The sequence below is a fragment of the Thermobia domestica genome, chromosome 3 (assembly GCF_964235325.1).
Source record: "Thermobia domestica chromosome 3, izTheDome1.hap1.1, whole genome shotgun sequence".
Taxonomy (NCBI): domain Eukaryota; kingdom Metazoa; phylum Arthropoda; class Insecta; order Zygentoma; family Lepismatidae; genus Thermobia; species Thermobia domestica.
In genome coordinates, this window is record NC_137456.1 from 143,534,980 (window position 1) to 143,562,069 (window position 27,090).

General features: G+C 36.1%; 1 protein-coding gene across 2 annotated transcripts in view; it reads right to left on the reverse strand.

The window, feature by feature from the left end:
* Positions 1 to 27,090, reverse strand: part of LOC145680784 (uncharacterized) — a 101,108-nt gene that overhangs the window by 18,139 nt on the left and 55,879 nt on the right. For both annotated transcript variants that reach the window (XM_081751789.1, XM_081751788.1), the window contains exons 9-11: positions 16,785 to 16,992; positions 7,470 to 7,730; positions 108 to 305 (exon numbers count right to left, since the gene is read on the reverse strand). In XM_081751789.1, coding sequence (XP_081607915.1) covers positions 108 to 305; positions 7,470 to 7,730; positions 16,785 to 16,992 — 667 coding nt within the window. The remainder of the gene's footprint in view (positions 1 to 107; positions 306 to 7,469; positions 7,731 to 16,784; positions 16,993 to 27,090) is intronic.

The window sequence follows — 27,090 nt, forward strand, 5'->3', positions numbered from 1 at the left end:
ATCAACATATTGGAACACTTATATGTAACTAATCTAATTATCTGCAGCATATAATCAATTCACTGTCCAATAAGCATTAAGGAATAACTAAAAAATCTTAATCTTACCTTGTCTTTTTCAGAATTTTTTAACTTTTCTGTCAACTCAGATATATCTTTTTCTTGTTGCTTAATTTCTTTTTGATACGATTCCTCTTTTCCCTTCAACATATTTAAGTCATTACGGAGATTGTTCATAGTATCTGTTGTTTCTTTTACGATGTTATCACACTCGTGCTTATATCTTTCTAATTGCGCCACCATTTCCTGTCAATATAAATGCATATAAATGATTAAAAAAATACCGTATTAAAATACAAATGGTAAAAATTTAGATTACCATTTATTAGTTGTTAATATTACCACTTGCCAGTTGAATGGTGAGGCGAAAACAAAGAACACATTACCAGTGATGATATATATAATTGGAGATATGCATTATAACTGTGTCTGTTAAAAGCTTACAGGAAATATTTGAAAGTTATCATGTACATGCCATAATCATTGGAAATGTAATATAATACAGAAATATACTTGCGTAAGAACTTAAGAAAAATAGAAGCAGATAAAATTAATTGTTTCAATTTTTTAATAAGTTTCTTTCTATTAATGTGACATAGTGCCATATCTGATTATTTGATTATGTGGTTGTAACTTTGGTTTGAAATACAAATGCTTAAAATATGAATAGATTGACAATATTGTACTCACAAAACATGATTTTAGCGGGCAATACTAAACAATTTGTAAATATGGGATGAACAAGTTTAAAACTATAGACAAAATATTCATAAATTGTTTTATTTTATGAACTGGATATACGAGGTGTGTTAAAAAGTATCGAACCTTATTTTTTATTCCCGCGTAAACCAATGAAGCGCGGTAGATTTTCTTCAGTTTAGATGTAGAGAGGACACTCATGCGCAGTCATGATTTTTTCCGTCCAGCAGAAAGCATCAGCCTTTGGCAGTCGCCCAACGAGTGAAGACGTGTAGTGAGCGGCCTTCGGATTTCCGTTTTTGACAGAAAAGCTTGAGCAGCGATATTGCACCAAATTTTGCCAAAAGTTGTTGATACCCAAGTGGAAACCATTCGCAAGATTCAACAGGCTTTCGGGAATGATGAAATGAGCACCTCACGCATAAAGGAGTGGTACAACTGCTTCAAAGCTGGCTGTACATCAGTGGACAGTGAACCACGTTCAGGTAGGCCACCAACAAGCCGGAATGACGATGTCATTGAACAAGTGCGGACTGTGGTCTTGCAGGACCGTCGTCTCACAGTCCGAGAAATTGCGAACGATATAGGGGTAAGCATCGGATCTTTACATTGAATTTTGCACTAGAGTTTGGTCATGAGAAGGGTGTCCACGAAATTTGTATCGAAGCTGCTAACAATGGAGCAGAAGCAATGGCGTCTGGACATCGCACAGGACATGCTAGACAGTGTAAACAGTAACCCCAACTTTCTGAACCCCAATCCCAGTAACCCCAACTGTGATCATAGGCGATGAAACATGGTTTATGGATACGATCCGATTTGAATCAAGAGAAGACATCTCGCGGAATGCAACTGCACGGTTGCTCACCATGCCAAAAAACTGCGTCCCAGAAATGTTTCCAACAATGGTGGGAGCGCTGGGAGAAGTATGTGCATTACTTTGAAGGAAATTAGTGTTTCGGATTTCCAAATTAATAAATGTATTTTTGCCAACCAAAGGTTCGATACTTTTTGAACACACTTCGTAATACTGTGGATTAGGTATACGAGGGAGGACCCAAAAGAAACCGGACTTTCGTTCTAAAAAAATAATTTATTACATTTTTTACAAAATTCTTTCAGTCTTCTTCAAAGTACTCTCCATTAAATGTGATTCATTTCTCCCATCTTCTTTCCCACTGTTTGAAGCACCTCTGGAACTCTGGAACTTTTATATCGTTTAATGCGCTCTACGAAGTTCTTTTTACAGCCTCTACACCATCAAAACATTTTACTTTTAGATTTTGTTTAATTCTCGGAAAATGTCATCATGTTGGTTAAAAAGTTTGGATCACTTTCAATCTGATTTCTCAAGTCCTGGCTCAAATTCAGACGAATGATTTGATCCTGTGCGAGCAGGCGAGAAACAAACTTAGCGGCAACATGTCTCATTTGCAAAACCTCACGCTGGCACGAGTTCCAACTCACTCCTGCCTGTTTTGAAATATCATCAATCATGAAACGACGATCCTCGTTGATTTTGGGGCAGATTTATTCGATGTTTTCGTCGTTTCGAAATGATGAAGAGCACCCAGAACGAGCATGATCTTCAACACTCATCTCACCACACTTAAAGCGCCCAAACCACTCAAAAAATTGTGTGCGGTTCATAGTATCCTTCTTGAAAGCCTGTTGAAGCATTTGGTAAGTATTCGTTTCCGATTTTCCAAGTAGGAAGCAAACACACTCCTTGTTCCTTTGAATCTGACATAACGATTTCGCAGGTCCAAACGAGAGCAGTTGAGAAAAAACAATAATACGATCAAACGTTAACCTCCTACGCAGACGCCGCTTGGCCAACTGATCTGGGAAGGTCTCTACTAGACCAACCTAGCAAGAGAACTCTCTACTACGCCTAGGAACGTCTGCGCTCTTTCAATCCGGTTTCTTTTGGGTCCCCCCTCGTATATAACATTGTAATTTAAAATATTTTTAGTACTAAGAAGTAAATGTTTTCATCCAACAATCGGAGATCTAGACATGGTATATATATTCGTAATATCAAGAGTAATAAATATACGAAATCTGAGCGGCAGGCATCAAAGGGTACAGGAGTTAGAAGGATCGAAAACTAACATTGCAATCGATGGAAAATCTTATTTGTACGTTAGTCTCGAATTTCTACTGTATAAAATGTTTATATGCAGACTAACAAAGGTTCATAAGACAGGAATTGCACAGTAAGAGAACTGGAAATTTTTATTTGAAGAAGTTCAGATGAGAGTCAATGGCAAATAATGTGTATTGGCAATCAATATGAAGATCAGATAAGAAAGCATGAGTTATGCAAACACTACTCGCAGCTAGCATTTGACAAATGCACCTGCGTTACATTTGAGACAGTTGTTGTTCTCTATAGAGTCAAAACAAGTCATGCGGTGAAATACAAAGTCCGGGCGCTTCATCTAAGTATCCAGCCTTGTAAAACGAAAAAAAAAAAAGAAAAAAAGAAAGAAAAAAAAAAGAAAAAAGTTCCTGAAACGTGATGGAGAAAATTGTACAAAGTGAACTACTGAAGCCATAAAAAAAACTTGTCACGGTGTCATACGTGTTTCTCCGACTCTGAAATCACTGTATCAGTGATGTATCTGAGGAATGACTTGTACAGTATGAAGAAATGGACATGCAGAGGCTGGATTAAGTCAGTACAACCTTCAGGGATTAGACGTTTTATTGGATTAATTGATTCTGGAACAATCTGACGCGTAAGACTATCATCGGGTTTTGCTGACCACGAATCAGGTAAGAGAAGAACTTTCGAACGATCAGTAGAAAGCCTAGGCCAGAGACAGTCGTTGTAAAATCTTATTAGGTCTGCTTTGTTTATATTTGCCGCCTTCCCGGCGAAAAATTTGTTATTTGCAGGATTGTCGGGTTTCGATGCTGGGAAGGATTCCAATCCGGTACATACATGGATTACATGATGTCTCCAGCGATTGAGATGACAGGGAAGATCGTATACGAGTGCGTAGTTGCGCTGATAAATTCAACAAAAGCTCGTATAGCAACTGTGCCACGACGGCGAGGAGACCGATAGGAGTGCAGTTCTTTCTCAAAGCGGCTTTGGTCTGCATTGAACACATTCTTTACCTGCAGTCTTCATTCAACATCAGCTCACGAATCAACATTACAAAATCATCGATCGCTTTTGCCAGGTCTGCCTCTTTTGATTTCCAATTTTTGCTGACGCCATGAGTTATACAGGTAGCACGACTAACGATTCTATTACGACGCTTAAATCGGAGAATTCAGGATTGCGATACCTTAAAATTTCCATAAAGATATGTTAAAGTCGATTGTGTGGATCAATGATTGCTTGCGTTTGCGAGGTTCAGAAACGCAGTGAACAATCATGAATTACAGTGCACTCCCCTCCCCCCCAAATATGAACATGTTTGTTTCTTCAGATCAGTAATGTTTATATTTTTCAAAATAAGTTTCACATCCAAATCATTGTAATTGTTATTTTAATAATCATCATTATTATCATTAGTACTGTATTATTATTACCGTTGAGCGCACACTTCACACTACTAACAAGAACTTATCTGCCAACTCTCAAGTCTCATAGTAGGAAAACCGCTTGACTACCAGCACTGGCTCTAACTCGCTCTTAGTGCTTGGTAAAACAATTCTTATTCTTGTCCTGTAGTGGACCCAATCCATGATCAACCTGAATACTAGGAGTAGAGTATCTGGTTTTCTGCCCTTTGTTGTTCTGTCTTTTCTCTGGGTACGCAGATTTTTCAGATGTTAGAATCTAGGCGTGGGATATTTTTTCTCAGCTTTCTGAGTTTCAGCAGTTTTTTTCAGCTTTCAGCATCTACACATTCTCAAACTTATTAATGCTAGTAATCGCCGTCTCTTCATCTTTTTCTGCTAGAACCCAGGTAGATAGCCGCTCTCGAGTGCTAAGAGTCAAGAACTAACATATAGTAGTTTCTAGTAGACTAGCTTAGTGCGTGCGGGATTGGGAATAATTAGAGCTCTATGTCCAGGATCGGTTGCTGCGAGATTTGAACAAAAGAAGCAAAAACATCTTTCTGTTTCGGTTATTTCATCCGACAAGAAGAACATGAGATCTGGAATTCACTAAGAGGAAATAACACAACTTATGCTAACTTCCAGTCCATCTTTATGGACGGACATCTTGCTTCTGCCTGCTTTAAGGATTATATCTGCCAAAATTCCACACTTGGCATATTACTCCACAAAAATTTTACTCTTGGATAAAATAACATATAGTGCTAACCATCGTCCTACTTTGGGGGAAAATTTATGTCTACCGATCTAAAAATTAAATTAATAAAAACCCGCAAACATAATAGTAAATTATGACTTCAACAAAGAATACGAAAAAGCACAGCACCCAGAGCGACCAGTACGACTTCTGTAGGTAAACAAATAATTGGGGGTGCCAAAGCACTCCTCTCTGTATTCTAGGATTAAGATGCATTCTTTCTGGAGAAAGTGGGATGGCAAATGATACTATTGCAGGAGGCGGCAAATGATGCTATTGCACAGGGCAGCAAATTGCATAGGGCCGATCCTGGCTGAACTTGAAATAATTCTTTTCTCTCCATAGTAAATTACTTTGTAGTGAGAATGGTAGAAAAACCTTGAATAAGTAGGAACAATTGTCGAGAGACAGTGACATTACCAAAAATTCTATGCGGAACTTTCTCTTTTTTCTGATAAACATTGCCCTTCTCCTTTACACTTGTATCTTCTCCTGCAACCCCAGTGATACTTTTATTTCTTTAGATAGAGTGATTCTCTTATCCCCTAGTAATCAGAACCATAAGTAAAAAGTAATTCAATATTAGCCTACATTTACATTTATGTATTTACTGTATACCGCATATCATTACCGTATGATGTGAGTAGTCTAAATTTGGTAAACTTTCTGTATCGGGTATCTCTCATTTACGGACAAACAATCACGCTTCATCAGTGTCCATTATTTAGAGGTTTAGGAAAGCAGTTTAAGAATTCATTTAATTCTTGATATTTGAAAGAAGTGAAGCGGAAGTTGTTACTTCTTCCTGATGTCTAGGTTAAGCTAATATCTTGGAAAATTTCATTTTTTCTTTCTCAGATTATTGACAGAACAAGAATTAAATTTCAAGGATTAAATATTCTAAAAGTAACAATAAACTAATCTACAGTATTTCTAAAGAATGTATGTTCCTCTTATTTTGATCTCTTTTCTCCAAAATACAGGACGAATAAAAAAAAATCAGATTACATACGAATTTTCTCGTTTGAGAACACTGTGTACAACCGAATACGTGAAGAAAGATAATAATGCAAGACGAAAGAGTGGAAATGATTTTCTTAAATAGAAGTAGCAGTTAAAGATGTCCAGTAAAGGAATTTAACCGCAGAGACCAAGACAAATCCCCTATCACACATCAAGAAGTGGCAAAATTGGTACATCGATTTAAGAGGATGTTAGCGTGTACGCCAAATCATATAGCGGGAGATCGAATATTGCACAGATCAAGGGATATAAACCAGTGTATCAGCAGGTGTGTGCAAGAGCCTAATAAAATGATCGTGTCGTATGTTGATGAACACGGAGTACGCCAATCGTATGTGTATCGCGTTGTGCATAAGGAGAAATGACATCCATGCAAAATGTAAATGTTGCAACTCCTCAATGAGGATGACCCTAACCATCGACTACAATTCTGAGATTGAGTACACGGCCCCATCAACTGATTTGCATCGAATTTCGTTCCATAACGAGTTGTTTCACGTTAATGGGGAAGTTAACAAATAAAACTTCAGATGTTGAAGTGGTATAAGTCTTGATTGGCCAGATTCTTAGAAAATGTAGGAAGAGGATAAGATCAAAATGTAATGTGGGATTTAGAACAGACAATAATTTTCCCGTTATTCATCGAAAACACTCTTACTGCAGAAAACTGTAAGTTTTTTTTTTTTTTCTGAGAAGACTTGTTTCTGAGCATGTTAAATGAGGCTGGGAATTCTCCTTCATAGTTTAACCGAGAGGTGTCGCGCCTCACTACGATCTCCTTGTTTATGAATGGCTGGATGATGCTCAGCTTTCTAACACATGAATAAGTCAACGTGATTCTGCTGAGTCACCATCGCGATTTTCAGATCTGACACTGGTAGATTTCTGCCTTTCGGAGTCATCAACAGACAGTAGTCTATGCAGATAAGACTGAGAGTATCCAACATCTGAAGGAACGCATTGTGTAGACAATTATGCCGCATGTTCTGTCGAAGTTTCAGGAGAACGGAAAACGTTGCTTAAACACACGTATTGTTGTTGAATGTGTACATATTGAATATATAATGTAAATTCTTACGTACCTCATCATTTTTTTTTTTTTTTTTTGACTCCTCCAGCATTTCAACTTCAGTAGTTGTTGTATTCTCAAAGCTATTTTCTTCATTTTATGTAATGAAAAACTCTCCTCCTTAACCTTATATACAGTGTTTCATATAAGAGTTTCTTTTCTTTATGCATTTATATCTACTCAGATTATTTTCGTATTTATTTATTTCAGCAAAAACTTGGAATATAAAATCGACTTTTAAACATAAAATCAACAGTAAATTTACAATTAATGAAATCTTTGATGCAAATGAATGAAAATTTGAAAGTGGCTGCATAGAATGAAATGTTTTTAATATTACCTTTATATCAGCATCATATTTAACTTTCAATGATCCTTTTTCTTTCTCATGTTCTTGACTCGTTTCTTCTTTTTCTTTCTTTAATTTCTCAATTTCTTTCTCATGTTCCTTCTTTTCGTCATTCAACTTGTCAATTTCATCTTCCTTATCCTGCAGTACGCGTTGCAGCTCAGAATATTGATTATTTAGTTCATCCAATTGACAAGTCAGTTTTTCACTTTTCTTTACTTCATTGGTTAAGTTTTTCTTCGCATTCTTTACCTGTGAACAAAGAAGACAATATTTCAGAAGATAAAACAATACAACAACAGGAATTTACATTATAAGCAAGTATTAATTATCTACATAAATGTTGCTCTTAAGTTTTCTATAATAAAAGTCTAACTAACTAACTCTATGGCCTATGGAATCCGGAGGTTCAATGCCGCGTTCACAAAAGCTCTCCACTGACTTCTATCCTTAGCTAACTGCATCCAGTTTCTACTCTGTATTCCAATCTCTGCGAGATCCATCTTAATATTGTCCTCCCATCTGCGCCTAGGTCTTCCTAATGGTCGTTTTCCGATTGGTCTTCCAGTCAAGACTTTGAAAGCGTCTCTACTTTCTTCCATTCTAGCTGCATGACCCGCCCATCTAAGCCTCCTAGACTTGACGACCCTCACAATGTTGGGTAAACCATATAAATTATGTAGTTCCTCGTTATGAAGTTTCCGCCATTCCCCATTCTCGTTCCTCTTGGGTCCGAATATTCGTCTCAGGATCTTGTTCTCAAATACTCTCAGTCTATGTTCTTCCCTCAGAGTAAGCGACCATGTTTCGCAGCCATACAGAACAGCAGGCATGATTATCGTTTTGTATATTTTAAGTTTCAAATTCCTTGACAGAATTCGCGACGACAAGAGATTTTGAACCGAATAGTAACACGAATTCCCTGCTTTTAGTCGACATTTAATTTCTCCGTGAATATGATTTTCCTCTGTTAATATTGATCCTAGATATTTGAAAGTATCCACTTTATCAAAAGTATTATTTAATATTTTAACGCATCCATAATTTGCTGTATTCCGGTCCCGACGCACTTCCATGTATTTAGTTTTCTCTGCATTTACTTCTAAACCCATGTCCCTGCAAGCGTTTAATAAGATCTCTGCATTTCTTTCTATTGTTCTCCTATCATCTCCTATTAAATTTACATCATCAGCATATGCCATAACCTGGTGAATACCGTTCAACTGTAGGCCCTGGTTGCTATCTTTGATTTTCCTTGTAGCGTATTCCAGAACAAAGTTAAATAATAATGGCGACAGCGCATCTCCTTGTTTCAGGCCATTTTCGACGTGAAAGCTCGTGGACAAAAAATTTCCTACCCGGACTTTACTTTGGGATTCATTTAAACATATCTTAATTAATCTAATTAGCTTTCTCGGTATTCCAAGTTCTGTAAGAACGTTGTATAATGTTTCTCTCCTAACCGAGTCGTAAGCCTTTCTAAAATCAATAAATAGTTGATGTACCGGGGTATTGTATTCCCACTTTTTTTCGAGTATTTGGCGAATGGTAAATATTTGGTCGATAGTTGATCGATTTCGTCTAAATCCGCACTGATAATCTCCAATAATTTCATCTGCGTATGGGGTCAGTCTTGCTAACAGAATATTTGAAAGGATTTTATAGGATGTTGACAGAAGAGAAATGCCTCGATAATTATTACAGTCAGTTTTGTCGCCTTTCTTGTGGATTGGAACAATGATTGATTCTTTCCACTCTTGTGGCAATTCTTCCTTGTTCCAGATAAGGAGAATGAGTTTGTGTATCTTGTTCCACAATTTTTCGCCTCCAGCTAAAATTAACTCCGTCGGAATTTTATCTACACCCGAGATTTGTGTTTCTTTAATTTCTTTATAGCGGTTTCTACTTCTATTCGGTTGGGTTCTGGAATATACGGTTCTGCGGTGTGTATCTCCTTTTCTCCACGCACACTAGTTTTTGGTTGCGTGTTAAGCAAATCGTCAAAGAAATCTTTCCATCTATTTAAGATGCTATCCGTGTCAGTGAAAACTGTACCGTCAGATTTCTTTAATATATAAGCACGAGGTTGATAGCCTTTCTTAAATTCGTTGATTCCCTTATACATGTCCCGGATGTTTTTATTTTTACTATTATCTTCAAGTTCCTTAATTTTAGCTTTCAGAAAATCGCGTTTCTTTGTTCTAAAAGTTTTGGAAGTTTCCCGCCTGATATCTGCGAAATTTTGTGTAGTTATTTCATTCGGATTTTGTAGCCAGAGTAATTTTGCCTGTTTTCTCTTCTCTGCTAGTTTTATGCATTCCTGGTCGAACCATGGTTTGTTCCTACGTATTTCCGCGTGTCCCAATTTTTCTTTTGCTGAAATTTTAATGCTATCTCTAATTTCAATCCAGGTATCCTCAACACTAGTGCACTCCGAATCTTCTAAAGCCGAGAATTTATTCGAAACTTCAATTTGGTATTCCTCTCTTACCTGGCTCTCTTCTAATTTGTTTAAATTGAATCTCTCCGTTTTCGGACAATGAATATTACCTTTATTCAACGATAACCTCTCTCGTATTATCGCTGCTACCAGGTAGTGGTCAGTGTCACAATCAGCCCCTCTAAACGACCGGACATCAATTATGCTAGATTGTCTTCTTCTATCTACTAAAACGTGATCAATTTGATTATGTGTTTTCCCGTCTGGTGATGTCCAAGTGTATTTATGAACGTCGCGATCGTCGCGTTGTACTCTTCACGATTAGGTTTTTGGATGTTGCAAAGTTCACGAGTCTAACACCGTTGTCATTACTTTCCTTGTGCAGACTTTCGTTCCCTATAATCGGTTTGAAAATATCCTCTCGTCCTACCTTCGCATTGAAATCCCCTAATAGAATTTTCATATGGTATCGCGGGAGTTGGTCAAATATCTGTTCCACTTCTTCGTAAAAACTGTCTTTTATATCGTCATCCTTATCTTCAGTTGGGGCATGTACATTTAAAACAATAATATCACACCACCGTCCCTTAAGAGTAATAAAAGAAAGTCTGTCGGTAACAAATTCAACCCGTTTAATTGCTGGTAATATACGTTTATGAACGAAAAACCCTGTTCCTAACTGGTGATTTTTATTTCCTTCCCAGTAAAAGAACGTAAAATTTCCGGAATTCTCAGATCCATTTCCTTCCCACCTAACTTCCTGAAGTCCTACTACGTCCATCCTGTATTTCTCTAATTCCCTCGTTACGGATTTTAACGCGCCTGTCCTATAAAGACTCCTAATATTCCATGTTCCAAATCTCATGTCCATTTTCTTTTGCTGAGGTCGTGCCAAGTTATCAGTCCTTGTCCGAGGCTTTTGTGAATATTTCTGAACAAGTGCTTTTTTTTTACAGGATGAGGTTGTTAGCCCTACCCAAACCCCCAAGCTGGAGGACCACTCCTAGTCGGCTGTCCGCGACTGCTTATTCAGTATATTCGCAGCTAACCTCTATATCTAGAGGCCTTCTCCTCGATCCGCAACCTGAGGACGCGCCATGCCGTGGTGACAGGATAATAAAAGTCTTGATTGTTTAATAAATGAATGAAATAAAACAAATGAGCTAAAATAACTATGTACTTGCTGAATGTAGTTTTGTGTAACAGGGTATTTCTAAACAACACCGACAACATTTGGGAGGTGATTCCTAACACCAAGATAAAACAAAAAGTATAGATCAATCTGGGTGTAGAAATGCTTCCTTTCAACGCTATGAAAACTGAAAATTTGTAGGGAAAATGTAACAAGAGCCCTAACTCGAGAACAACATGTTGAATCGAAGTCAAGTAAAAAGGAACGTCCATTAGTTTTAGTTGCAGATTGATGCACAATTGGATGTGATGCAAGCTCAACGCAAAGGTGATTGGAAGTTGAATAAGGAAAATGAATAACAACCAAGTACAATATTTCAACAAGTAAAACTCATAATACATTATTCAAATTAGAAAAACATTGTTAGAATTCGAAATTCTTATATTTTATTAATCTACTTTGCCTAAGTACAGAATAAACTCTCAAAGAAAGAACTGTTATTCCGATGCACACATCTTTTGTATGATTTGCCTTTTACGAAAAATATTAAAATATGTATATTATGTAGGAGATGGTACCTTTTGAAAGATCAATTATTAAGAATGTCTTTACTACACGAAAAATCCAACACTTTCCTAATTTCTATTCCCACAGTTTTTTTTTTATTGTAAAATTTATCCTTGGTGTTTAGATCCCTTAACTAATGTGTTATTGAACTTTCTATTATACATTTTTGTCTTTCTATTGCATTTGCTTCCTGAGTGTATTTTCTCCCTATTACTCTTGAAGTTCTTCTAACTTATGTTCCATAGATGCGTTTCATTTGCGATACCTAATACGTTTCCAATGTCCTGAATTACTAAACGTTAACGTTAAGAATACTTCAGTTAGTTTCTGTATTTTTTTTTCCGAATTTAAAATACTTTTCACTGAATGTTTCAAAGGTTAAGAAGGTTAAGACGTTGTTCCTTTAGAATTGACCTTAAAACACCTGCTAAATGTTGTAATCGTAATGTGAAATACGCTAATTCGAGAGCTTGCAATAAGTATCCCCACAGATTAATGTATATACCTTATCAGATATAATTTGAAGTTAAATGTGCTATTTTTCGACGCAGTCTCCTGCCATTGCAAGATGTTTTTGTCATTTGGCTATGAGCTTTTTACTTCGACATAGCAGAATTCTATTTGTCCGTCTCTTGATCACAGTGAGCTAGCTGAGTCAATTTGTTATCCATAATACGATTAGTAATGTTTAAGACTCACAAATCAAAGATATATGATGTCTTTATACACTATTCACGCAATTTTCACTTTCTTACAATTAACCCAGAACATGTAACGGTTAACGTTCCAACGAATAGGAATTGCATTAAGATGTTCTGAAGCCGATAGGAAACGCAGAAAAGTAAAGAAAAGAAATGGACTAAAACCTTTTTGATATCAAAAGATAGAACGATGAAAGATAGTACGATGATTGTATAGAGATTAAGAAGAGCTTTGAAATGATATATATATAAATATAATATGTCACAGGTAGAATTTGTAGTTTTGAAATTATAGTGAAAAGAAGGTTTCTGGAAAAAGATTTTTAAAAAAACTGTAAATGTTGCTCCTGTATTGCTTGTAGTGGGAGGAGAAGTGAATTCGGATGTCTTCGTGTTGATGTAGAGGAAGAGGGGAGCTAGTTTGTGCTTCCGCTCTTCCACTCGTGCTGGCAACGTATGTCTGCCGAATTCATGCTTCTTTCAGTAGTCTAAATTTTGTTGTACTTCTCGCTGTTACACTTCAGGTTGACCACCATGCAAAGTCGCATAGAAAAAATTGGTCAAACAGTTTGAACCACAAGCGACTTGATTCTTGACGATGTGGTCTTTGCTGTAAGAAACTGTTAAAAAAAGAAAGAAAAAAGCAAAGGAAAAGGACACGAATATTCTCACACCTTCATTTATTCAGTTATTTCTATAGTGCAGAAATATTTAGGGATGGAAATCAAATTAGATCTTAAAAACTGCTGATTTTAATGGTCTCAATAGGAATAACATATAACAAGGTCTAACTAGAAATTTACAATTTAATAAATGTGTACATTCTCTCAAAATTTGAATACTGAAATTTTCTAAGGTTTCACCAAATATTTTACTGTTAGTAATGAACGTTTTTCTCGTGTGACAAATGTAAAATTACTTTCAATGATGTTAACTGAAATTTTAATTAAATTCCACGAATGCTCATGCTATGACTTATAGCTATTCAACGAATTAAAAAGAAAAACACCAAATAGATACAAACACTCTCAACTTCAATAATTACAAATGAAAATTTTATTCTTCAAATTTTATCAGAATTCTTGTTTCAACTAAATTTTTATTGACAAGCAATGCAATATTCAGCTATTCGTTTCTTTAAGTTTGTGCAAAACTAAGACACTACTTCTAAAAACCAATCATCTACTAAAAAAAGACGAACACTTACCATTTGTAACCAGTAAAGATTTTTTTTTTATAGAAAAGTGTTGTAGAAATATTACTATACGACAATTTGTCGTTCTCTTCCTGGTTTGAAGCAATTTAACTGCCCTTTATAAGTTCTACATGCGTAGATTTTATTTTTATTTTAAATATCGCAATTTTTGGAACAAATTAAGAGAATGAATTAAAGTCAGTTGTGTTAAATAGTTTGAATGTATTTAAAAATAAATTAAATAACAGTGAATTTAAAAGGAAAAAGTGGCGTAGTAATTTGCTTTATTAAAGTAGTAGTAAGCGAGTATTTGTTCGTTTAGTTAAACCTACTTTATTTGATAAATATCATTTTCTCCAGAAATTAAAATCACATTATACTTGACGGGGATTAATTCACTTTCAGTATTCAAATTGTAAAAGATGGTGTGGAATAATTAACTTTTGTGCAAATTTCAAAACTGGAAATCAAGTTAATTGTAAGAATTGAATTGAATTGGAGGTTAATCTCATAAATTTAAACCTAAATAAGTGCATAATTTTGTAAATTTGAATAATAACTATATTGTTAGATTTGCTTTAAAAATTTTGTAAGTTTGTAATGAAAGTTTGAAAGTTTGTAATGAACAACATCATATCCGTAAATTTTGTCTGGGATTTTCCGCTTCTCCTACACTTTCATTCTACGAATTATGTAATAATAACTAGCATTCATTAATCATCCGTCTACATTATCCTAAAAGGAACAACTGTGATACATTAAAGACTTCGTTTAATTCCAGTTCTTCCTCCGAGAGTTTATTCTGTATTGAGACTAAGTGGATTAAGCATGTATCTCTCTTCTTTCAAATGCTAATAGTGTTCTAACTTAAACAATGTACAAGGGGCATACTGAAAATCGTGAGCAACATGTTTTACAACCGTAATCCTTAGTTGTAAGTGAAACCAAATACAGACGACTACAGACCTTTGATTCTTTCTTTACAGACGTTGACGTTATTTGTTGCTAGCACGTGCCCAGAGGTAGGATTTCCAAACTGGCGTTCAGCGATGTTTCGTTTTGACAGCGTGCTTTGATTGAATTCCTTGTTAAAGAGGATCAATCTGCTTCTGAAATTCACTGCAGGCTGTGGCGTGCCTATGGAGATGTGTGCATGAGTGCCAGCAGTGTTAGGAGGAGGGTGAAACATTTTAAGGATGGAAACATGGGTATCGAAAATGAGCCTCGCATCAGGCGCTCTCGAACTGCCTCCATGGAATGCAACAAGGTAAGGGTTGATGAGCTTATTAGGGTAGATAGGCATATCACTGTGAATGAAAACGCTGCAAAACTTGGTGTTGAACATAATGCAGTGCAAGAAATGATTCACAGCTTAGGTTATCGGAAGGTTTGTGCCCGTTGGATCCCACTTTTATTAATCAAGAGCCACAAACGTTAGAGACTAACCATTGCCCAAACCTTTCTTCAAAGATTTCGACATGAAGGTGATGAATTTTTGACGAGTATCGTGACTGGAGATTAAAGCTGGTTCCATCATTATGAACCTAAAATAAAACGACAAAGTATGGAATGGCTCCACTTGAATTCGACACCGAAGAAGAAAGCAAAGGCAGTGCAATCTGTAGGGAAAGTTATGAGGAGCGTCTTCCGGGATGCACAGGATTGCATTCTGGTTGACTTTCTTCTGGCCTGGACAAATCATAAATTCTTCCCGCTACATCCAGACACTTTTGAAGCTCTGTCGTGCCTTGCGTGATAAACATCCTGGAAAGAAGATCCTTTAGCAGGAAGATGCTCCTTCGCATACTGTACGTGCCACTATGAAGTAGGTCAGGATATTCGGGTGGGAAAACACTTCCACAACCTCCCTACAGCCTCGAGATGGCACCCTACGACTACCATCTTTTCGGTTTTGTGAAGGAACAGATGCGAGGCCATTGCTACGAGACACTGGAGGATATTCGGCAAGTAGTGCGTCATTGTCTACGGGCAGCTGGAACAGAATTCTACCGTAAGAGTATTTTCAAACTTGCAGGACGATGGGAAAGATGCGTGCAAAAAAGCGGAGACTATGTGGAAAAGTGAAAGAAAGGTCTGTAGATTGAGATGATATATTTGGTTTCACTTACAAATAAAGATTACGGTTGTGAAAAAATGTTGCTCACAACTTTCAGTATGCTCCTCCCATTATGATTTTTACTCGTTGAAATATTGTACTTGATTAATATTTATTTGCTGTTGAGGAAGGTGCCATTGTACACTGAAACAGTACAATTAATGTTCATTTAATATTAGAGGTAAAAAATAAAAGAAAGCTTGCAAACTATACATCTACTTCAAATTTATTTAAAGTATCAGAGAATGAATGTTATGGGAAATTAATTCCATTTAAGAACAGAAACAATGAAATCCAAGCATATCGTTATGCTGGAGATTTGCTGACATTATTAACTAATTTTGTACGGTTAAAACATTAAGGGATGAGACCATAATCCACATATTATCATAATGCTTTGAAATATATGAAACTTTATAAATATGATTAAATTTAGAAATTCAATTACAATATTGAACAAAAATCTTCAAATAATAAAAATAAGTAGATTTGAACTGACAATTTTTAATATCAATGTTTTTCAGTCCTTAAACCAGAAATAAAGAAATATACTCACTTTTGTGGTTATTTAGCATCATATATTTTTTAGGTTTTAAAGATAACGAGTTCAAACTAAAACCATATGAAAAATAATCTAATGGACAATAGTCTGTGTTCTGTACACATTGAGACGTGCTTCAGAACGTCGAGAAAAGAAGCTCTGAACATTGAGGTTGGAACCTAGAAATTGCAATTTTGGAATGTACATTTTGAAACGAAATAAATGAGAGTCACCTTCAATTCTTTTTCTGCATAGAGACTAAATAATAGACAACGTCCTAAACAAGTTTCAGATCTGAGAACTATATACTTGACTTTTTTTGGAAATTTTTAAACATTGCGAATTTTCAAAAATCGTGTATTTTCACCATCAAATAAATATCTCAGGAAGGACAGAAGTGAAGAATTCAAAATTTGCACAAAATAGACGATAGTTATGCAGTAATAAGTGGTTAAAATTGCATTACTGAGAGTCGAGTAGTTTCTGAGTTATACGGTTTCTCTTCACTTTTTTCTTCACTATACTAATTACCATTAAAATATTGGTTACATTATTAATTACAGTAATTTTTCAAAACGTGAAAATAAAATGCAACGTATTTACATAATTCTTACCTCTTTTTCCAGCTCTTTTATCTGTTTGTTACGTTCCTTTAAAATTTCTTGAATATCATTGGTTTTCTTTCTGAGATTATCGCTTGCTTCTTGCTGAGATTTCAATTCGGATTCTAAAGTGGCTGCTTCTTGTTTTTCATTTTCTAACAACTTCTGAAGCTGTTCGGCTTGGGATGTCAAGTTTTCTTTAAGACGTTCTACTTCTTGTCTGAAACATAAGGTCAAAGAATATAACAGTGACAATAGGCCAATATAAAAAACACGCACATCTTGTCATAATAATGTAACCAGTCTTCCTTCAAAACATGCTTACTTTGATAACTTCAAAAAATAAACACACTGCTAAACTAGACTGCACTTATTTATTTGGTCTAGGAATTAATTCGTGCGGTTTTTAATAAAAATTGAAGCTTTATTTCAAAAACAAAGTAAATGAATACGTTAACAAAAATATTGTCCATCGCTAGCCACTACTTTCTCCCACCTTTCAGGCAATTTACGGATTCCGTGTCAAAAGAATTCCTCATCTTTTGACGCAATCTAATCAAAGATCCATTTTTCGATATTTTCTGAAGAAGTGAACCGCTGTCCAATCAAATCGTTATTCATGCAATCGATCAAGTAGTAGTCAGACGGAGCAGTGTCTGGTGAATATCGCGGGTGGAGTAACACTTTCCATCCGACATTTTCCAAATAGGTTTTGACCGGTTTTGCGACATGTGGTCGAGCGTTATCATCTTGATAAATAAGTTTATTATGCCTGTTATTCCATTCTGGTCGTTTTCAGGCCAGAGCTTGCTTCAAACGCATTAATTGTTGTCGATAGCGGTGTCCATTAATAGTTTCACCAAGTTTCAGAAGTTCATAGTACACCACACGTTTCAAATCCCACCATATATACAGCATAACCTTTGCACAATGAATATCTCGTTTCGGTTGTGAAGGACCTGGTTCACCTTGCTTCACCCAGGCCTTTTTTTGTTTAGGATTCTCGTAATGAATCCACTTCTCATCACCAGTTACAATTCGATGCAAAAATCCCTTCCTTTTCTGTCTTTGAAGCAGCAATTCGCAAACGGTTTTTCTTCTTTCAACGTCTTTCTTTTCAATTCATGTGAAACCCAATAAGACATCTTTTGAATCATTCCTATGGCTTTGAGACGTTTGGAAACTGTTGTTTGCTCAACTCCACATGCTTCTGCAAGTTCGTCCTGCGTTTGACACGAATCCTGATCAAGCAATGCTCTCAATTCTTCATCTTCAAATTCTTTTGGCTGTCCAAATTGCTTTTGGTCTTCCAAGCTGAAATCACCACCTTTAAACCGTGCAAACCACTTCTGACACGTTCGCTCAGCTAGAGCATGGTCACCAAACACTTCCACTAAAATATGATGACTTGCGGTAGCACTTTTCTTCATGTTAAAGCAATGAACAATAACTCCCCGCAGAAACACTTTATCAGGCACAAAATGCGCCATTTTCAGTTGAAGAAAAAATGTTGTTGTTTCCGCTTCAAGCAACTGACATATACTAAACAAGATGCTCAATGACAGTAGTTTTCAACGCATGTTTGGATCAACGAAACTATGGGACAATAAGCTAGTTACGTCATCTTTTGTAAAACCGCACGAATTAATTCCTAGACCAAATAATATAAAAACACATTTACACGTGACGTTTCGATCTTCTAGCCAAGATCCTCATCAGACGTACACTGAGTGATACAAAAAACTACTCAAGTATATACACACAATTCATCTCCCTATCTGCTTTCTCATTGGCCCGTTCAAACAGCCAATAAGAAGCGTGGAAATCTATCTGAACTGACCAATGAGACAACATAACATTCTACCAGAAAGAAACAACAAGGAGCAAGCAACCATTGAATATATTAATTCATAAATTTTTCTGTATTTATCAATAATATTTCTCTATTCTTTATTAATGCTGATACCTTTGGTCCAATTCATTAGGTTTACATCCCCTTCCTTTTCTATCCACCAGGCCTCTTTCCACTTTCTCGGCCACAATCTTTTTTCCCGTTCCAGCACAATAACTTCTTCCGAGTTTACATCATGTCCTTTTTCTTTTACATGTTTAAAGATTGCGTTAGTTTCTCTGCCATATTTCACATCACTCTTATGTTGTTTAATTCTTTCAATAATTTCCCCGTCTCCCCAATATATTTCATATCACAATCCTTACAATTTATACAATAAATGACACCTTTCTGATCTCTTTTTTCTTTTTTCTTCCCTTTGCTTTTGACCATATCCAACAACGTTCTGCTACCTTTTCTATACACCTTGACCCCTTGCTTTCTTCACATCTTTTTTAAAATCTCGGTGTCTTCTCCTAGCCCTACAATGCCTTTCCATATCCCCTCATTATCCTCCCCACTTTTACCTTTACCAGAGACCACAGATGCTTTAACGATATCCCTTTTACTATAACCATTCTCATACAGCTGTCCTTTAAAGATTTCCACATTCTCTTCTACATTTTTGTTACAAATTTTGGTAATTCTTTCTAACATATTTCTTATGAAATTAACTTTTGTGCTTCTATCTACATTACTTTTCTTATTACAATAAATACCAGCACTACATTCTTTTTGATACCATTGAGTCTTAATGCTCGTCCCTTCCTTACTCATTAAAATGTCAAGATAACATAATACACCTCCCTACTCCGTCTCTAGTTCTAATTCTATTCCCTTCTTCTTATCTTCAATACTATCAACCAACTCTATCAACTCTTCTTGTGATCCTTCCCAAAACAATCATCAACGTATCTATATAAAAATCGCATCTTTTCTTTCCCCTTTTCTATCACATCCTTCTCCCACACATTCATAATGATATCAGACAATACCGGACTTATCTTAGATCCTATACTTAAACTATCCTTAATCTTATATATGTCATTCTTAACTTTCCAAAAACCAAACTCCCATATTAAGTTGAGGGCTTGAGGCTAACTTTCTCCCATTTCCAGCCTTTAACACATTCTCCCCCATAACTCTCTTAATCGTATCAAGTATAGCACTTCTCTTTAGACTAGGGAACATGGCTTTAACATCTAAACTAAACAAAATACAATCATTATTAATTTTAGCATTACTGGTGTAGTTTATTACTTCTCTATAGTCTTTAACTGCCAAAGTCTTTTGTCTGTCTCTTACCCACTCTAACACTGGTTTCAATTCACTTTCTAGCGGTTCCAAATAATTATTCCTACAGTCCATAACTGGCCTAAGCTTTACTTCCTTTTTGTGTATTTTTGGAAAACCCTTTAACACTGGTTCTCTTCCATCTTCATTCATTCATTTCTTAAGTCCCTTCCTTTTACATTCTTCTTAAATTTCTTCTTGTCAACTAATTCATATTGTCCATCCACCAAATCCTTCACCTAGTCCTCATACCACGCTTTATTCATTACCACTGTCGCCTCTCCTTTGTCAGCTACCACTATGTCCTTCCTTTTCCTAATGCTATCATATCCTCTTCTTTCTTCTTTTGTCAAATTCGAAGATCTTCTGTGGATTTCTTTCTTTACCAAAACCATTGCCTTCCTTCTTAACCTATCTCTGTCCTCTTCTTCTTTAACTTCGTTCAACGCTTCTTCTATAGAATAGACTATGTCATCGACCCTGCTCGTTCCGTCTTTCACTTTAAATTTACAATACAATGAAAGATAAGATTTCTCTTCTTCTGACACTTGCACTTCCCCTATCACCACTATCCTTTCTTTGGTCTTCTCCTCGCTTATGCCCAACGCTATTAATTTCTTTTTAAGTTTTTGTTCTACTTTGCCACTAAAACACATTTCCCATTCTCTTAAATATTGCACTAACCAGTCTCTTACAAAAATAGATGCCAAATCTACACATTCTAAACTAACGCGATCTTTAAACATGTAAACGAAAAAGGACATGATGTGAACTGGGAAGAAGTTATTGTGCTGGAACGGGAAAAAAGATTGTGGCCGAGAAAGTGGAAAAAGGCTTGGTGGATAGAAAAGGAAGGGGATGTAAACTTAATGAATTGGACCAAAGGTATCAGCATTAATAAAGACTGGAGAAAAATGTATATGAATTAATGTATTCAATGGTTGCTTGCTCCTTGTTGTTTCTTTCTGGTAGAATGTTATGTTGTCCCATTGGTCAGTTCAGATAGATTTCTACGTTTCTTATTGGCTGTTTGAACGGGCCAGTGAGAGAGCAGATAGGGAGATGAATTGTGTGTATATATACTTGAGTAGTTTTTTGTATCACTCAGTGTACGTCTGATGAGGATCTTGGCTAGAAGATCGAAACGTCACTTGTAAATGTGTTTTTATATTAAATAAATGCAGTCTTGTACAGCAGTGTGTTTATTTTTCTGATTTTATTTGCAAGACGTTGACTATGATTGTGTGTCAGTTTGATAACTTCATATTTAATTAAATATAAGTATTTACATAATGATGTAAGTATCTCAATAGTAGATTGCCGATTTAGATAACTTAGTAACAAGAAAATTATTGCCGTCTTAACAAAAATTCCCACCCTCTTAACTTCGAAAATGTTTACGTTTATATAGAAAGAAGTACGGATGCATATATGCGAATGGCATCCCTTTTCTACTCATTTTGTTCAGAATATCAAATGGAGAAAATCCACTGAAAGATGTTATTGAAAATTTGCAAAAAACGAGATGATAAGAAAGTTGCCAAAGTACCTCTGGTTATAAAGCACTTCATCTTATTTAACGATATAAATGCTCTATATCATGTGGACTGAAGGTGGACTCTTGTGAGTCAACGAAATACCAAAGGTGCAAAAGACTAGAGCGCTGTCTTAATTTGATGACTTAAGTTTAAAACCATGGAACACAGCTTTCGTTTGTGTGTCTGTTTCAGATGTATAAGTCACTACATAATCCGCTTTGGAATAAACGTCAATAATCTTTGAGCCTATTCTACTCAATTTAATATCATAACTATTACTATATTTTAAATCGAACATCATTGGACTTGCTGTTAAATCTGAATACTAGCTTGGTTCTAAAGAATTTGTGTCTACCTTGCACAAAACTTGTTACATTTCCGGTAGGGTCACTCGGTCGAAAAAGTGTAACAGCTTTTTCAGGGCAGCCACCCTGAATGAGGTTTTCCTGGATTTTCCTCATTCGCACCAGGCAAATGCCGGGGTGGTACCCCACTCATAGGTCCATAGGTCATAGGCCGCTTTCTTCCTTCCCCAATCCTTTCTTCCTTCCCTTTCCCCGGATTGTGTGCTCGCCGAGGGACGTCATCCCTCAAATCGTGAAGGGCTAAATGACCTTAGATGCCGAAAGCCCAGAAATCCTAATCCTACTTGTTACATTGTTGTACATAACAAAATTATCAAAATTTCCTAAATCACCTATAAAATTTGTTTCAAAGAAAGACGTATTTGCCGTGGGTTTGAGTACGGTACACAGTTATTTGAACTCATGGTTTTATAACTGTGGCTTGAAGAACCCTACGCCAAATGAGTGTGAGGAAAAATTATATTATTGTAGCATTCATTCAAATATAACCTGGAATATTGTCAACATTATTGTCGTACAATATTACAATGTCCTGATTCCAAGGTCCATTATTGTGAAATTACCAACTCAGTGATTTAATGTCGGTAATGACTTAACATCGAAGGCTAAAGAATTCGTGTCTACTTTCAGTACACATCTGGAAAAAGTATTACTTTTCAGATTAAGTAAGAAAACACCAGACAGTATTTCCATGTGCTACTAAAGGATATATTATACAATACAAAAATTCTGATTGATGAAATAATTCCAGAATAATTTGGATGTACGAATAAATTTGAAAATCAAGAAGATTGTGTTGCTGATCCAATATAAAACATGCTTAGTTTGTTCGTTGATTCCTCATTATCCCACTAATAATGTTCTCACAGTACTATAGTATGGGGAGCAGTTATTACCGAATGTATTCTGTTCATTCACTGCAAACATCCAAATAGATAGCGTCATTATGGAAATTAAGCAGTGTGATACTAAGCGAAAGTATGTTATTGCTTGATCTGATATGATACAGACATATGTCATTCACCACATTCATGAAATAGGGACGACAGGTGAGAAACTACCAACTAAGCCTGAAGAAACGAGAGAGACAGCTACAATTACTCACCTTTCTATTTTAAATACGTGAGGTATATAGCATGCATATATCAAGTCGAAGAATACTTTCTCTTCAAACAACACCATGTTCGTCATAAAAAAAAAAAAAAAAAAAAAAAAAATCTTAAGATGGGGTAAAAGCAATGACAGGTTATATTTATACTTTCTCCTGATTAAATTCCCTCTTCACTTATCCTGTCCGCAATGTAGTATCCCTGTCAGTGGGCCTGATGGAAAAAGATAACAATAAAATTGACTAATTATAAGAAAAGAGCTAGTCTTGTTCTTGTTGATGCGAAGGATGAGAAGAACATAATATAAATATTCCAGCAATATATTCATCCGCTCACCATCAGAATAGGTAGGATAATTAACATTCTTATTGGGCAGATAACAAACGACACTTTACAGTATTATCTGCCAATTTGGGAAAAAAGAATGCAGTAAATTTTCCAAATAATTGATCGAAAGCTTTTATCGTAGGTTGCGAAAACCTTTATGCAAATTTATTTCGGTAAAGAGAGGGAAAAGTTAGAAAGGAAGGAAGATACGCTATTGAAAACTGTACAGTTACTTATTAATCATAGTGTAAAAGGGGAATATTGAAGTTTATCATAATCTTTGTTTTGAGCTTTCCCATTTGTTCTATTTACTTTATTTTTTTCTAACCAGTGTTCTCTTCTCCTTTACTCACAGTGCTTCTCAGTTGTCACGGGGCTGGTAGGACCCCATTGGCCTGGAAACCAAACCTAAGATTAGATGTTTAGTAATGAGTGTGCTGTTCAATTGGTTTGATTACAAGGTTTCTTTTAGGGTCGAGGCTGAATAACCGTGACTTAGTTTAAGGTGAAATCCAAACCATCGTAATTCATTCAATGATCTTCCACCGGGAATCAAATCTGGGGTTCTGTATATCAAAATTAGGCGCGCTGGGTATTAGAAGGCACCTTAGTTACAAGGACGAAGAAAATATTTCCAGAAAAGGAAATTTACAGAGGTTTTTTAAACAAATTTCTCCGAAATTTTCCTCAGCCTTAAAGTTTTCGCATGATGACTTCAGAATTTGATATTGTATTCTATTACGCAGTGCCAGCTTATGAAAATAGAAAAGTGATTACCGAAAATTCTCCAGCATTCCAAAATTACAAACTGAGTGTAATATATCCCTTTCAGCAGATACCCTCACAATTGTGAATACTACTTTCAGTTGTCAAAAATCAAAGGATTTAAGTACACAAATTAGCTACAAGCACATTTGTGAGTGTCTGAATGATAAGTTGTCAAGTACATTTGTGAGTGTCTGAATGATAAGTTGTCAAGTACTCAATTGCCATTTGTTGAGTATATTGGAAATCACAACGTTTATAAGCAGTGTGTTCTGCATTCACAATTGTAAGGGTATCTGCTGAAAGGGATATTCTTTTCTCTGTAGACTGATTGAGCTCCTCAGCTTTGTGCTGGTTTTGCGCGCTCCACATGGTGATAGTCTGGAAGAAAAACCCTACTTTCCGACCAAACCAAAAATTTCAGTATGTCTAATGTTTTTCAACGGTTTTTACCTCATTTGAGGGTGCTGAATCTGAATCTGCCGGGTGTACAAATGTACACCTTGAGCGTTTTGGGTAATTCAAGATGGCGGCCAAATTGGCGGCTGTAAAATTGATAGGAATATTTTTGTATATTTTATCAAGATGGGTATCAAATTATATGTTTTTTGGGTTACAGATTCTAATAATAATGTCAAAAATGTTATGAAATTGATACAAATCGAGATATTCAATATGGCACCCAATATGGCGGCCGTAAAATTGTCAAGAATATTTTCGGAGTATTGTATCGACATGGGTATCGAATTATATGTTTTTTGGGTTGCAGATTTCAATAGTTACTTCAAAAATCTTATGAAATTGATAGAAATCAATATATTTAATATGGAATATTCAGATTCGCGACCCTCGAGTTACGTACATACTTAGAACAATATCTGATACACTGAAATTTTATGTTTAAATTAGAACAATATTTGATACACGCTAGATATGGTCTTCTTTATCTGCGGTCAGTGAAGCGACTTCCAAGTGAAATACAAGAATGATTTATGAAAGGCGAACATGTTCTGCGTCACAAACCAGGTATCTGGAATGCTATATGGTCAGACATGTTCTTTGAGAATACATTTATGCGTTATGTCCATAGACCAGGGGGAATAATCGAACTTACACTAGATCCATCAGTAGTGAAGCGATGGGCTTTCAGCCTTCACACCTGCAGTCGTTTAGTAAATGATATGTATGTCATGAGAGATGCTGGACGAGATATGGAAATAACTGAGCATAAGGAAAAAATGTCATCTCGAGTAAAAGGAGATGCTGCAGACCGAATTAAGTTAAAGGAGAAGCTGTCTTATTGTATAGATCCTCTGAAGACCGATGATCACCCAAAAACTATTGTGAATATTGAGACAGGGAAAATTTGTTCCCAGAAAGTGAATGTTGATAATGCTGTTGAGATAGGTGAGAAGGCGTTGTGTTCTTACGAAGAAAATCTATCAACTGGTTTTCACGATCCAATCTCAACAACGGTTCGTAATGTTTCCTACGATGACGTCAAAAGAACAGCTAATATTGGTGTCATTGACACAGAACTCTTGTACACGCGTGCAATGTGTCTCGCATCTACAAGAGATATTGATGCTAAAGGAGTGATTTCATATGAGCTTGCCGCTGTCCCCACATCTTTTTTTGATGAATATAGGACTTCCAGGTTCTGCAAAAGTAAGTCAAAACTGAAACAAATATTACAGGTAGAGAAGTCTATGAGATCGTACAAGCACGAAGATGCTATCATACTTGGGTGTGCTGTTTTGTGGGTGATCAACTGGCCATCTAACAACTGTTCTTGACTTCATAAAATTGTATCGGTCATATGTGCTTGAAAAATTGAATAAATGCAACGTGTACCTGATATTTGACAAATACAAGGAGTACAACACCAAAGGAGGAATAAGAAGCGTCAGAACAGGATCAACATGTAGCAGGTATCATAAATTGTCTTTCAACACGTCCTTGCCCTCCCAACAAGTTGTGCTTAATGTTACGAAGAATAAGGTACAGCTAGTGCAGCTGATCTGCAAGTACCTAATGACAGTAGAGTTGCCATCAGATTCCACCAAAAGCCTATTCATCACGGGACCGGAAGACGTTACAACAGAAATAACTGCTGATTGTATCAAGGAACGTCCAGATATGAAAAACACTCACGAAGAGCCTGATGTCATAATTATCACACAAGTAGTGATGATAGGTAATCAGCTGGCCAGAAATTGTACAATAAATGTAATTAGTGGTGACACGGATATTCTTATCCTCCTGATGCACCACACACAAAAACTTACTTGTAACATTTTTATGGAGGCAACTCAAAGTCAGAGAGGAGTTATTGACATTGGATTGTCTGTGTCCAAACACCGTGATATTGTTTCAAACTTACTAGCACTTCATTCACTTTCTGGCTGCGATACAGTTCCTACTCTTTATGGCATTGGAAAGCAGAAGGCAATGAAAGTACTACAAAGTGATAAGGAGCTTCAAAAGCTTGGAAATAAGACATCACTACTTGAAGATGTGATTCAGGAGGCAACTGAGTTTACAGCTTCTTGCTATGGTAGTAGGATAACTGGCCCTACAATGTCTGATGTCAGAAGAAATGTCTGGCTGAAGAAATTGTCAAAGAAGACTGCCGTAGATATGCCGAAATTGAAGAGCTTGCCAACAACTAGAGACGTTCTCTGAAAATGTAAAAAGAGATCATTTCCAGACTTGTATTTGGAAACAAGCAGATAAACCAGACCCACCAGACACTGGATCCGACACATTTTGGGTGGTATCGTGATGAGCTGAACAAAACATTGAAACCAGTTACTGTACCGCCGGGAACTGTGATGGCACCGAAGGACATCTTGAAGATGGTGAGTTGCGGCTGTTCTTCTGAAAACATGTGTAAAGAACGTTGTGGCTGTGTGGCAAATCATAATAGCTACACTGACTTCTGCAATTGTGAAGCCTCTAAACGTTGCCAGAATATCTTCACACGTCAAAATACTAGGAATCTAGAACACGAAAACTTGGATACTCTTC